The 15,144-nt window shown below is 36.5% G+C and overlaps 1 protein-coding gene across 3 annotated transcripts; it reads right to left on the bottom strand.

Moving 5' to 3' along the window:
- Positions 1–2: 2 nt before the first annotated feature.
- LOC137392046 (N-acetylglutamate synthase, mitochondrial-like) lies at positions 3–14,748 on the bottom strand. 3 transcript variants are annotated; one of them, XM_068078656.1, is made up of 13 exons: positions 14,673–14,748; positions 8,343–8,535; positions 7,664–7,727; positions 7,356–7,481; positions 5,574–5,705; positions 5,058–5,179; positions 4,095–4,299; positions 3,597–3,683; positions 3,300–3,399; positions 2,199–2,322; positions 1,680–1,940; positions 1,497–1,550; positions 3–399 (listed from the first exon to the last, which is right to left on the bottom strand). In XM_068078656.1, exons 2-13 carry the CDS (start codon positions 8,522–8,524, stop codon positions 303–305), a joined length of 1,554 nt encoding a protein of 517 aa, XP_067934757.1. In that variant the 5' UTR covers positions 8,525–8,535; positions 14,673–14,748; the 3' UTR covers positions 3–302. The 3 variants fall into 3 exon arrangements, with proteins under 3 accessions (XP_067934757.1, XP_067934760.1, XP_067934758.1); XM_068078659.1 differs by having other exon boundaries at positions 8,343–8,531; positions 14,673–14,695; XM_068078657.1 differs by having other exon boundaries at positions 14,547–14,683.
- Between the last annotated feature and the right edge of the window lie 396 nt (positions 14,749–15,144).

Here is a 15,144-nt window from a genome sequence, read left to right as displayed (position 1 = left end):
AATAATGTAACCACAATATATTGACGATTGCATAAATATATCATGGTAAACCTCATTATTCTAAGAACAAACAAGCTTTAAAAATATTCAGTAACCATTTAATCACTGTGTAGCAGAAATGCGTAATTTCCGAGAATGTAGCACCGATTTCAAGTTGTATAGAGGTAGGTAAAATATGGATCCATTTGAGTTTTCCAAAGGAGTGAAATAGAAAGCTCATTAAAACAATGGCAGAGAAGTTATATATATATGTATAATTATAGATATTTTATGTAGATTTAGAGATTGTATATTGACAAAGCTTATTTAACAATCGTCAGCCTTTCACCATCAAATGAATCGGGTAGTTTCTTGCATTGTGTCACAATTGTGTTGATATCTGCGGAGCTCAGACCAAACCTGTAAACACCAGCTCTACATTTGTATACACTATTTGAACTACAATATAAAGATAGGGCTGTACCACATTTTTATACTGGTTTGTTCACGTGAGGAGCTAAATAGTGTCGTTATAGAATTGATTAATTACCATAAATTCTAGTGTACAAGTCGAGGTCTGAGGTTTGGTTTAAAAATCCTGGTTTTGACGTACACATGCCGTATAAGTCGACACCCTTCTCCCACTCGAATCGTTTGATCGTTAATAGTTCAGTAGGCAATGGAAGGAAATGCAGATAAGAAAATGGTATTTAAAAACACCTATTTTTGTACCGTTGGCAATATAGACAATTAATAAAAGAACGAGAGACGACAATTCTAGTGAAGACCACAAGGCATGAAAAACAATACTTCATCATATTGGCCCGCCTCTCAATAGAACAAAACTGTCACCTCTGATAATATGTATGTATGTTTTAACAGAAAAGCCATGCCGCAAGACAGATTTCTGTCAGAAATTGTGATTCATGTACAAGAAAAAGGATGTATGGATGATAGCGGATGTGTCAAATGGATTACCGAAGTGTTAGCTTGCGGGCAATTACTACAAAAAGAGCATTAAATTAAAAAAACGTGTTATTCCATAAGATAATCCTAACGATGATAATTTGAATAGCGAAGAATGGGACTTTGGGTTTGATTCATTTCGTGTTAAGTAGGATTACTAGTATTCTACTGTTTTATAAATAAATCCCTATATGTCATATCGTGTAAGTTTGATTTGTGATGGTTTTTGAAGTAGAATTTGACTAGAATTCGTGTCATCAAAAACGTGACCACCATATAAGGGGAGGATGAATTTTTAAGCTCGAAATTTAGTTTCGAATTGCTGGAATTTACAGTAACAGGAAGTTACGAGACATATATAAAACACCCTAAGTACTTTCTTGTTTTGCCAACTCCGATGTTTCAATTACTGCATATGCCTTAAGACGCAGCTTCCATGCCAATTAAAATGGTGGGTATGTAAATAAGACGAGGCGTCTTACGAGAATTAGTATGGGCAGCCATGACTGCATGCGAGAGAAGAAAACTGCAAACAATGTTTAAACACTTACCAAAATATGTGATAGTAGCCAACCTTTACGACTCCATCACTTCTGGCCTCATACCTAAAAATAATGTGACATTGTGTGAAAAAACCATAGAACTTTGCTATAGCACCAAATTAACATATTTTATTTTGAGACAGACAAAAAGCACAATAGCAGCGTATATTCCATTTCATGCCTCATACTAACCAATTGTTGAAGATGTTATCATGCCGAGATCTCCAAAACAAGCTTTTATAATCATGTTTCAATTGCTGCCAGAGAATTTCTATGTTGAAGTTTCCCCTTTCTTCCCTGCTGACAGCAAATTTGTCTAGATATGCTACCCCAGGCATCATGGGGAGGTGTCTAACGATGGCACAAGCTTTGACATCATCCGTGAGATAGACTGCGTCTAAGTCTGCAGGTAGAAGATTCCAGTAGGATTTGCTTGCACTTTTCTCAAAGGCACTATTGAAACAACAAAATAGCTAAAATTGATAGATCAATAATTGACTAATAACATTGATAACCCATTGTCCAAATAAATAGAGTACAGCTTGACATCATATGAAATGTCAGAACTAGGAAACAAACAAGCTAAAACAGTTGGTTTGTTCCCACAATTTCTGACTAAATAGCGTTTCAAATCTGATTTTGCATGCAGGATTCTTGGAGTTATCTACTAAACAACTAGATAGTCTAGTGCCAGACTACAACCCAACATACCTTGCTACTAGCGCAGGCAGGACATCAAGCAATATTTTTGGCTCAGCTTGTCCATCACTAAGTGGATCTTGGAGACTTTTGTACTTCTTGACAGGGACTACCCTTTTAAACATCGTTCCCACTCCTGCAAACAGTAGTTGCTTACCATGAGATGTGCAGCACTAAGCACTGAACATATAACAGATTTTATTGAACAAAAAAATGCTTAGCTATAAGACATACAAATGTATAAGAGTGAAACACAAGTTTTTAAAATTACAGGATTCATCTAGCCTTTGATTAACTAGAAGTGATACCTTTTAAACCATGAAAAATTATATATAAACCATGTGCCCATGTAATTTGCAACAAGCAAGTTAATTCAACATGCAAGATTACTTAAACTGCATATTTGCTCAACTGAACATTATTACAGTGAAGGTTCTGAAATTGAAGAATGTGAGACCATTATAGAACTTCCAAACGATTCTTAAAACTTCAGAGGTAAGTAATAATTTGACATTAAAAATGGAGGTTTTCAATAAAACCTAATAAAAAGAAAATTCGCTAAGCTTCAAATGAAATAGAGGCATCTAGTATGATAGAGTTAAGTCGGCCACATCAATTTATAACAACATGTCACTTAATATGTTTACAGACAAAAATGTACTAGAATGTTTTTGGCTGCTAGGCATAGCAGACAAAATTTTTTTATTACTTGACATGATGAACTTTTGAACCACCAAAACTGTCAATTATGAAAAGGAATAGCTTCTTGAGATCTGTATTTTGGCTTCAGCTATTAATAGCACACATTAAGAATTTAGTCTACTTCAGAAACAAACAAGCCACTAAACTACCTATGTACAGGATGTACATAGGTAGTATGTACAAATACCATGAGCTGTATACAAACTTAGCTCAGTACAAATATTTGCATGAGCTGCCCTTCAGCAAATCAAAGAGCTTGTTAGTTGATATTTGATAACAATACTCTGAGCTGGATGAAAAAGACATAAAACACAGAAAAACATAAATGAAAAATTACATATCGTGATACAAGCATTTTATATTCCATGAGAATTAAATTCACACCAAATAATCTGTAGTCTTTTTGCTCACCTCGTTGGGTTAGAAGTTCAGTGAGAACGTCTCTGGCAGATGTTATGACATACGAGCTTTGCTTGGGTAAAACCTTTAGCATACCCCATACTTTGGTAAACTGAAAAGTTTATAATACAAATTAAATAGGTATTAAAGCAAGTACACGTTGTCAAGCTAGTCTAAATGTGTAGCTTGAAATACGAAGTACGGTCGTAGCTATGGGGCAGATGATGACACTTCACGTGAGTCTAATAGATGACAAGTAAAGGATGTGCCAGAACCATCAGCTCCTGACTGTTATCAGTAATAACTTACTCTATCCTCCACATCAGGATTCCACCAAGGCTGCCCTGCAAACTTCTGCAGTTCTGACTCTTTAGGGAGGAACACTGTGGTTACCCTCTGCAGCAGATAAATTCCAAAAAGGTGTTAGAATACTATTTCGCAGCATAATATTCAAATATAGATTAATATGATGAGAAAATGCATTAGAGACAATTTTAGCTGCACTCGAATGAGAACTTTACAGAAAATTTAAAGAAGTTGTACACTTAACATAAAGCAGACAACTCTAAATTGTAAAAACTTGTCATTGTGAAGGTGCGATGAGGTTTTCTATTAAAAAAACATTTGCTTTGCCAGTATCATCTTTGACATACCCATCTGCGTGCAGAAGCAGAACTTTAAAAATTTTGGCGCGGCATTACATAAATTTTAGTCAGTTGTACATTTAACATAGTACAAACAACTCCAAATTGGAAAATTTGTCTGAGTGAAGTTTCAATGTGATTTTTTATTACGAAAAACATTTACCTGGCCAGTATCATCTTTGATACCTCCGTCTGCATTCAGCATCAAAACTTTAAGAGGTTTGGTGTAGGCAGACAATGATAAAGTACTTTCATCTAACTGAATAGTACCAAGCCTGCCTTCACAGCTCTCACCGACGCAGCCGATTACTGGGATGTTGGCATGGCGAATCAACCAGTCTAGTTGAGGAGTGTTCAATGACTCTATTCTGCAGCAGAGTAATTACATTATCATGAAACTGAGAAAAGGTACAACTGGATACAAGATAATAGCTGACACCAGCAGATATTGACTGAAAGGTCTATCTCTATCACTTTCAACAACTAACACAAGTATTACCATAATTTTGTGTCAAAACATTCTATTCTTGGATTTACAAAAGCAGCAATTTAAAATTGCAAAAAAAATTAAAGAATCACTAAGCAAAACCTTAGTTAAGCCTACATAAGTGAAAGAAAAAGACATAAAAATATTTTTAAAATGCACTATTAGAATAGCAATAAAAGAAAGGGCCATAAATGAAAAAATTATGCGAGAATGGAAAGGTAACTGCGATAAAGTGGAAAAGGTGAAAGACTCTGTGGTCAAGGAGATGAAAGGATTAAGTAATGAAAAGGTGAAGATAAGAAAAGATTGAAAAGGGAGTGAGAAGTTGAAGATCAAGAATGAAGATAGAAAAAGAAAAGATGGAGTTTGTACCCAAAATGTTTCTAACAGAAATTAGTGTCACACACGCGACTACAAATATAACAGCATAATCGGTTCTACATTGTTTTACACTACAATGAATGTGTAATTATGGTTTGGGTTGATAAGGAAATGCCTCTATCTTAATAATAAACTTAACAATAGAATATGGTTCACAAGTTTGACCTGATAATCAGCCATATTTAGAACCCCTTACTCTTGTTTCAAGAGTGACAACCACACTAGCAAACCAACCAGTCTCACGTATAACATATTTACCGAAAGTTCTGATCTGTGTTGAAAAGATGGCCACCATCGAATATCGGGGTGGAATGGGTGCCACTCTCCTCCAACCGATCTACTAATTTTCGGATATTTTTAGAGATTTGTTCTCGCGCGGCCTGCAAACCGAACAAGAGACTTCATGATCCAAATCACAATATAGTTTACAATAGATCTGTCACACGTATCTTGTGACAGATTTAAATAAAAAGACAGTGTAAAAGATAATCACAGGTATAAAAGCTTAGTTCAAATTTTACTGAATTTATCTTAAAAGTAAATTCTGTTACTCACCCTATATTGAATGTGTCTGCTACCAAACCTACGGATATCTCTGATGTAAAGTCACAATCAAACCTTTTTTATTGATTGTTATAATTAGCAAGAACACTTTGATTTTTTTATGCCAAAACTTAATATTTTGTGAATAGTCTGATGCAATTTCAACACTTGACTTTTAATACTCAAAGAGATAATCCTTGATAAAAGTAAGACATACTGCTTAGTACTAACTTGATGATGAGGGGAGGAAGTGGAACAACCAACTAACAATATAACGTTCATCTTATTCTCCTGCAAGAAATACATGCTGAGGGAAAGAGTCTCCAATATGGTTCTCTTCACATCCCCTTTCTCTTTGGCTCTCTGTTGCAAAACAATTTTTTATGCAGTTGGTAAGCCACAGGCATTTTAACAAAAAATGATATAATGCACGTAGATAGGCACAAGAGATTAGATTATTTATGAGCTGACATCTCATATTAATTGCCAAAGGTTGGTACGTCAGTCATGCTAGGACCTGCTAGGTACCCAGTAGTGAGATGAATAATAATGACACAACAGCAACACAGTGCGAGAACTATTATTATTACGAGAACACTATTCGCTACTTCCTACAAGAAGAAAATGAGAACAGAGAAATGACACAAAATCCATTTTGCCAGTAACCAGCCTGGATGTAGATTTAGGCTTAAACCATAACTGTCACGAACAACTTTTATTGTATTCACTAGGTAAATCAGACACGCTGATTCTGATTTTGTACTCAAAATAAAGATTAGTCCACTAACCTTCAAAGTCATTTGGGCTTTTTTAAAGCGTTTCAATATCCGTTTCGAAAACAACACAATCGGCATTACAAGCTCCGCCTATAAATATGTGACGAAACCTAGCTTTTTCAGAAACGGAAGTTAGGAAAGTTTAGTCCGATTTAGAATAATAGAGATGGGTGTCTTAAAACCCATTATTATCTAAATCCAGCCTGTAAAATAATTTCAGTTTTTTATGAAAGGGATATAAACTATTTAAAATTGCTTGCAGCTTGTTACATGACATTTAAATGGGCTGGACGCCGAGAAAAATGAGCTCAAAAAGTGCGGTTTTATCACGAGCTAGCGTTGTTATCGCGCTTTTTAAATATGCAATGCTAAATAGCTTATCTACCTTTCAGAAAAGACTGATATTATTTTTAAAGCTAGATTTAGATATTAATAGATTTTAAAACAGCCATCTCTATTATTCTAAATCGGTCTAAACATCTCTACGTAACTTCTGTTCCTAAAAAGCTAGGTTACGTCAAGTATTTATGGGCGGAGCTTGTTATGCCGGATCGTGTTGTTTTCGAGACCGATATTAAAACGCTATAAAAAATCCTTTATTACTCTGAAAGTTAGTGGCCTAATCTTTATCTTGATTACAAAATCGGAATCAGCATGTCTGATTTACCTAGTAAATACGATAAAAGTTGTTCGTGGCAGTTATGGTTTAAGCCCCAAGCATGTAATGAGTGAAAAAATATAGCACATCTTCTTTTTCAAGGATGAATACTTTTCTCCTTTTATGTAAAAGTAAAAAAGTTGCCAGTCGAGTTCACAATTCATTTATGTTTTAATATTGGTTATCCAGCTTTTGAGATTTCATTGAGCTTCTGAATGGGTTTTAAAAACATTTTATTGATAAAATCTAAACTGCTTTAATCAGCTAGAAAATTAACTTTTTCCTCAACTTAACTTGCAAAAAATGATGAAAGTCCTTCCTCCTTATTGACTTCTGTTTCAGTGATAACAAACTAAATGCAGTAGTAGTCGTGTTGCACAAAAATCACTTCAGTAATGACCCACTTACGCTTCTTACGAGAGACTCTTGTCCACACTTAGTCGGCCAGATAACACGAGCTATTTATTTAGAATTCAAACGATCATTAAGCCCTTCTATCATTGGCTACAAGCCACATGCCTGTTGCTGCAAGTTTATAAGTCATACAGCTAGTAGCCTATCTAAACTACTTGGAGTTACCTGTTCTTGTTCTTCTTGTCGGAAAACATCCTCGCTCAGTTGTATGACAGCAAATGGTTTTCTAGGGTCTGTAGCCTGACTAAAATACTTCATCCAATACCTCACCTCCCTTTCATCAGGTCGCACCTAACATGGGAAACAGGTAACCATCTTAATCTGCTCGACACAACAATTGTTATAACTGTTTAAATTCTTATACTACTATGACCACTTGTAGAATAGTTGCGTGAGCCAATCAATCAATAGCTCGTCAATCATAGGCATGTATGAAGCATTGAGACATAGAGAAACCCTATAAAAGCACTTGCCTCATCAAAGAACCATTGTAGCATAGAAACTCCATTCAACATAGGGTTAGCATGAGAACGACTCCTAAAAAAGAGCATCAACATGCAATACTAACAAAACTGATTAACCAGAGCATGATTGAATACTTAACAACAAACTTCAACAGGTCTGGCTCAGAGCTTGGTAAATCGGTTCTTCCAAACAACCAATGTCCCTTGAAGCACAAATAAAAATCATCAGCAATCGGCTTCAACATAATTGAGGAAAAGCGTGAATGCAAATCTGGTTGAAGATCAACCAATGAAAGCCCAGCTGTATCCTGCACAAATTAAATGCTGAAAATTAAATGCAAAAACATAGCGCTGAAGTGCTATTCTGGGCTGACAAGCAGATCATGTTTTCCCACAGCGTTATAATAGAGCAATGGGTGTGCAACGCCTTATGTCAAGGCATATGAAGCAACAGAAAAGCAAGACTTATGCGTACACATGAAGGTGTTTCACTTCCAAACAGTAACACTAAATCACAACAGAATCAGAGCGACACGACTGTTTCTATGATGGCATAGCAAGGCCATATGGGGGTGTGTCTCTAGGCTATCACTGTATGGAAACTGAGTAATATATACCGTAGTTGTGTCTCAATCTACCTAAGTAATATTAAATAGCATTGTATGTTTCTTTTTACATTGCAACCTACCTGGCAGCGGTAACAGACTCATTTGCGTAGGTACGACGCTGGGTAGGATTACATGTAGAAAACACTGACTTGTGATTATGTGAAGTCCTCTTAATTGATGTCTTATACAGCTCCTCGGCACCACTCTTCCATAAAGACTTGGTTATCAGCCGAATGGCTTGTTTCGGCGTATTGCTACTCATTTCACTCCTACCTGTCAAGGAGGTATTCTTGTTAAAAACTCAATGTTGAAAGCAAACAGTTTTACATCAAACTGAGTAAGGCTACCATAACAGGTAAAACAACCAGCGTAGCATTTCAGCAATTGGCGTCACAACTTATTGAGTCACAACTTTTTGAAGTAAATGTTAGTTTATGGATCTTTAGCGCAAACAGGATTGTTAGCTTCTTGCTTAAATAGCCTGTGATTACAATGCAGAGTATGAAGACAACGAATCAGTGAACATTCATAGAACGAAAGATTGACGAGTTGTTAATGAACTCTTAAAATAATTTGCAGACCTACTCTACAAGGTATTACATAAAACTCAAACATCTTTGACTTGAGTCATTAGCACAAAACCTAAACAGAATTTGTCTGCCATTTTTAATATCTCGAGTTTTTGTAAATGTGTGGTTTCGACAGCTAACTAGCGCAGATTCCAACGAGACTGACATTTTCTTAGACAGTAGAATATTTTAAAAATGAAAAAAATTACTGCTAGAAATAAAAGTTCAATTAACAACTTTGTTAAATCAATAGTGAGACACAATATATGGATAAAAATGTATCAACTCTTATCAATGGAGCAAAAGTACAATGGAGCAATTACTTCGACGAGAACACTTAACAACTTGTTCAACTACCAAATAGATTAATGACTATAACCAACATACCACATTAAAAAAGGCATTATGGTTCATGTAGTCTTTTGTACGAAGTCTACAATGCGAGGTTTTGTGTGAAAATCAGGCAAATTATCAGTTTTTCAAATTTTTTGAAAAGTTTTGATTGCACAAAACCGGCTACTCCTATACCGTGTCGTTCTTTATGTAAGTATGACATGTCACTCAGTAATCAGCCGATTCCAATTTGCAGAGTTTTTAGACAATGCTATTGCTCTATTGGGTTTGTTATTAGACCATCTTATGGCTCCGGTTTCCGGTTTTGAATGAGCTAGGCGCAAAAAAATTCCTCTCTTCAAATCTTGATGATAAATCCACAAAAGAGTCCAACTTTCTATATACCTTTCTTCTTTCTTTCTTTTATATTTGTACATTTCTAATTTCTATACACTAACATAACACAACAGCAGGTACTTAAGCAGCTCGGCCGCCTCAGGCGCTGCTGTGGCTAGTTCGTTCGGTTGGAGTGCTTGCATTGTTTTGTTTTGTGTCTTTTTTTTTTTTTTTTTTTTTTTTGGTTAATTGAGTAGGTACTGGCCAGTACATTCTTTTGTAATGTCAACTCCAAAAAGTTTAGGAAGAAATTCTAGTACTAGCAGCCAAAAGGGAGATAGATCTAGATCTGGCTCTAGCAGTAATAAAGTTAATGCTCACACATGTGGGAAATGCGAGAAGTTAGTATTGGATGAAGGAATTGAATGTGAAATTTGTACAACATGGTTTCACTATCCATGCAGCAAGTTTAAAAAAGAGGCAATTAAATTCTTGGCAATCCCCGGAGTGCATTGGTACTGCCACAAATGTGACCACCCCAATGTTAAAACAATTGAATCTAGACTAGAGAAGTTGGTTACTGACTCCCACCAACAAGCACCTCTAACAATGAATATGGGTGGGCTGAAAACTCTTGAGGACAATATTAGTAAATCATTATCAGAATTCAGGTCACAAATAACAGAAACACTCGAAAACAAGCTTACCACCTCACTGACCGAGCTTGGATCACAAATAATGGTGGCAAACGAAAACATAGACAAGTTGAAAAAGTCCAGCCAACACACCAACAGGGACATACCTGAACAAAAGGCCTACGGCCCCCAGGTTGAAACTGATCAATTGAAAACATTCAGCTCTTTATTGAAATCACCTATTCATTCTGAAACAACCTTATCAGGCAACCCACCACCGTCAATCAAACCCCACAATAATCGGGTGGATTTTGATCCCAATAAATGTGTAGTAGTTCATAGCTTTGAAAACAAATCTCTGGCTCTCAATCATATAGCCATCAGACACAGCATCAGCAGCATACTAGATAAGCCAATAATTATGTTTTTGAAAAAATTCGAACATGACAAAAACGACCCAAAGCTCATGATACAATTTGAAAAATCTTCTTCAGTAGACCAATTACTGGAAAAGTGGAATCCCACCACTGAAAACTGCAAAGTTAGAAGGCCCCAAAGGCCATCCCCAAGATCAGATGGAATTTGTTTTGGGGTCCCTAAAAACATTAGCGAAGACGAGTTGTTGGGATATGTTAGGCAAGAGTACCCTTCCTGTGAAAAGGTGATCAGATTTCTGACCAAAGATAAAACAACTACTGGTACTGTGAAACTAATTTTTAAAGTACCAAATGACCTAATTGAAGCCATTGATAAAGGCATATACATCCAGCAACTGTGCTTAAAACTAAATGTGGAAAAAGCAAAACCACCAAAGCCTAGGCCCCTTCAGTGCTATCAGTGCTGGGGGTATAGCCATGTAGCATCAAACTGCACTGCTAGCAAAATCTGCAGACATTGCAGTGAGAATATCACAGCAGGTGCTGACCACAAAGATTGTAGTAAACCCCCCAAGTGCTGTAACTGTGGCTCGAGGGGTCACGATGCAACGAGCCATAGTGACTGCCCCTTTTTTAACCAAATACTCAAAAAATTGACAAGTAGGGAAGCCGTCAGAGATTTACAATCATGACTCTGATTTTATGGAACAGCAACAGTATTAGGAACAAAGTCCAGTATCTGGAAACCATTGTACATGAGTATGATCCTATTTTTATAGTTCTCACCGAAACCCATTTAGACCCTCAGGTTTCGAGCAATGAACTAAAACTGCCAGGCTACGAAATTTTCCGCAGAGACCGCCCCACTAAAGGCGGAGGCATTTTAGTCGCTATTAAATCATTGAAAGGGGTTCAGATATTTGATTCTTTTGTGGATCCTAATGAGGAGATGCTTGTAATCAATTTGTCTGTTCACGGGTTTCGTGTTTGTGTAGTAACTTACTACCGTCCTCCGAGCTCAGCTAAGATGAGTGCACTTTTTGATTTTTTTGAGGACAGCCTGGTCAGCAATTTTGTCTTACTTGGAGATTTTAACTTTCCTGAAATCCAGTGGACCCTTGACACGCCGGCCGTCTCTCCAGGGGGTCGTGGACTTGCTAAGAGCTTTTTATCTTTTATTTTGAAAAATAACTTTTCGCAGCATGTAAACTTCCCTACCCACTCTAAAGGCAACACACTTGATCTTATTTTTACAAATTTTGATCCCTGCCCTATTTTTAAAAACGCTGATGTTGGAATGTCGGATCACACAGCACTGTGCTTTGAATTTTTTAGTTTTTTTCCACAGGTTGATCCCCCAGTTTCTCGCACTACTAAAACTCTTTTTGACTTTGGTAAGGCTCGGATGTCTGACATAAGCGAACAGACAGCCCACCTTTACAGACATCTCCAGTTTATTGAAGCTTCAAATACGACAGATTTTTTATGGGACACATTCAAGTACACTATTTTAAACGTAGCTAACTCATGCACCCCAGTACGTAAACCCAAAGGTAAAAAATTCTGGTTGTCAAGGGAAGCCAAAACAGTTTGCCGAAAAAAGAGAAGGTTTTTTCATACCTATAAAGCTTACCCTACTAGCCACAATTTAGAACAACTAAAGTCCATTGGTAATCTATCTAAACGCCTTATTAAAAGAGATTATAATAAATTTTTAGAGTCCCATATTACTGAAAGCCTTAAGAATGGCGATTCCAAACCTCTTTTCCAGCTCATATCTAAATCTTCAAAAGGGGGAAACTGTTCAAACATTATGCAATTACATAACTGTGTGAATGACAACGATATGGCCATAAGTTTTGCTAACAATTTTAAGTCCGTATTTACTGTAGACGATGGACACATCCCACAAGTATCATTCACTCAATCTAGTGCAGAACATGTACCCCAAATGGACATTGCTGTCAGTGAAGAGGGAGTTTTGGCCCTTCTTAATAATCTTAACCATCGTAAGGGTATGGGCCCAGACAACCTTAGTCCTGCCTTGCTCAAGTTTTTGGCTGTTGACATTGCTCCCATTTTAACGCTGATTTTTAAACACTCCCTCAACACAGGGTGTGTGCCACTTGATTGGAAACATGCCAATGTAGTCCCTGTATTCAAGAAAGGTGACAAGAAGGCCCCACTTAACTATAGGCCAATATCACTCACTAGCGTATCATCTAAGGTAATAGAACATATTATTGCTCATAACATAAGAGATTATCTCGATCAGAATAACATCCTAAGTGAAACACAGCATGGTTTTAGAAAAAAGCACAGCTGTGAATCTCAACTTATACACACCATATCAGACTTGGCAAATTTTAATAATCTTAACACTCAAGTGGATGTACTTGTTTTGGATTTTAGTAAAGCGTTTGATACAGTTTCGCATGACAAATTGATCCACAAACTTAGAAGTTATGGCCTAAATGCAAATGTAGTGACTTGGATCCAGCACTGGCTCCTGGACCGCACATTCTGTGTCATAGTTAACGGTAAAAAATCTCCACCTACCCAGGTAACATCAGGTGTGCCCCAGGGGTCGGTGCTTGGACCCTTGCTTTTTCTTTTATATATCAATGACCTTCCAGAGTCTCTGAACTGTCCAAAGACATCCATACGTTTATTTGCGGATGATGCCATACTTTTTAGACCAATAGAATGTGCGTCCGACAGCCTTCTGCTACAGGACCAACTGTGCAGAGTGGCTGCATGGGCTGAGTCGTGGCAGCTGAGATTTAATGCTAATAAATGCACATCTACATCTGTGGAACCAGTTAGATTTTCACATATATACAACTATTGCGGTACATCTCTTATATCCTCGCAATCCTTTTTATACTTGGGTATACTTGTTTCTAGCACCCTCAATTTTAATGAACACATAAATCGCATCATACGTAAGGCTAACGGCACTCTTTTTATGCTTATGCGGACCCTTAAGAAAACATCTCCTAATGTCAAAAGGACAGCATACTATAGTGTGTGTCGTCCACTGCTAGAGTACGCTTCGGAAATCTGGAGTCCACATTTTGATTATAGTATACAAGATTTAGAATCCATTAACCGAAAAGCTTTTAGGTGGGCCAACAATTTAAGAAAATTTGATAGTATATCATCAGAAATGGTGAAAATGGGATGGCAAACACTTGCAGAGAGAAGACGCATCAAGGACGAAAGCACACTGCAAAAAATTTTAAGCCAGGACCTAATGGTCGATTTTAATAGATTTGTAATTAAGAACTCATCCTATTTTACTCGAGGCTCCAATATCAGACACACAATCAATGCAAGTGCAATGAAACACTCTTTTTTTAACCGTGCGATGAAATTTTAACATCTGATTCTCTTATATCTAGACCAAGCGATCTTATACTTTTATCCTTCAGACTAGATAAATAAGTCTATGCTTATTTGTGATCTTATTTTTATGCCTAATGCACCATTTTATTTCTACAGGCCTAGCGGCCACTTGAAATATTTTACAGAGATAGATAGATAGATCTTTCTCAGGCTTGGTATTCACTTAACTCGGCCCAGCCTTTTTAATGATCTAAACATACGCGCTCCTTTTGTTAGGGCTTTCAGCTTATTGACTTTAAAAGCCAATCTGGCTGTTGGGGCTGTTATTAGTTCATTTCATCCAGACTTGTTATTGAGTCAACCCTGCTAAAGCTGTTATCAATTGAAATGAGCCAGCAACCAGAAAAACACCTCTACCAAACTTTCTGTCAGTCTAATCTTAAAAGGCCTACAATTAGGTTATTTTAAAAGTGCACGATAAGTCAGATATGTACCTCCTATCCACGGGTACTTGGCAACAAATTTGATACACGAGCTCCTATCAGATGATTAAACAATTTTTTAATAGCTTAATGTCCTAGATTACGCAGTTTTTAAGATTATATACGCTATGTTAAACTTTTTATCCGAACAAAAAACATATCTTTACTAAATAACGATTGTATAATGTACACTAATGTACGTACCTTCGAATTTTAGATTTATAATGCTGAATTAAGTGGTTTCAATATGTCGCGCGGTGTTCGTCACTTCCGCTAATGTTTTGATACTTTCTTCATTTATCAGTGTTTTTATGAAAACTATTATTTTACCTTTGTTCTAGTCAATCCAGCCAAAATGCATGATCAAGTATTTAGCTAAAGCAATCAAATGTAGCTTTAGACTCTTTGACGACAAAAGCGATCGCGTTTCGCGAACCAAGTGAGGTTTAAACGAATGCACGCGGCAAATTTTGAAGACGATACTCTGGTTATAAAAAAAAGCTCAGGATTTGTATGTTTATTTTTGCAAGTACTTTTGATTTAAATTGAAAAAATTGAAAAAATTAACAAAATATTTTTGTAATTATAAATATCTTGCGAAGTGCGACTTAGAGAGGTTTGCCTAGCAACAAGCGCCATTTCTGCTACAATCATGGCCACTTTGGTAACGTATTTTGCTATAGCTACAAAATTTCTAGCTCGTTTTGCAAAATTGTAAACAATCTTTTGCAGAAAGCAGACGTATGCGTGTTATATTTTGCAAAATAATTTACTCACAAGCTGTTGGTTTTTTGTTTTCAAC

The sequence above is a fragment of the Watersipora subatra genome, chromosome 3, assembly GCF_963576615.1.
Source record: "Watersipora subatra chromosome 3, tzWatSuba1.1, whole genome shotgun sequence".
Taxonomy (NCBI): domain Eukaryota; kingdom Metazoa; phylum Bryozoa; class Gymnolaemata; order Cheilostomatida; family Watersiporidae; genus Watersipora; species Watersipora subatra.
Note: the sequence above shows the minus strand (reverse complement) of the source record. Positions and strands in the feature narration are given on the sequence as shown.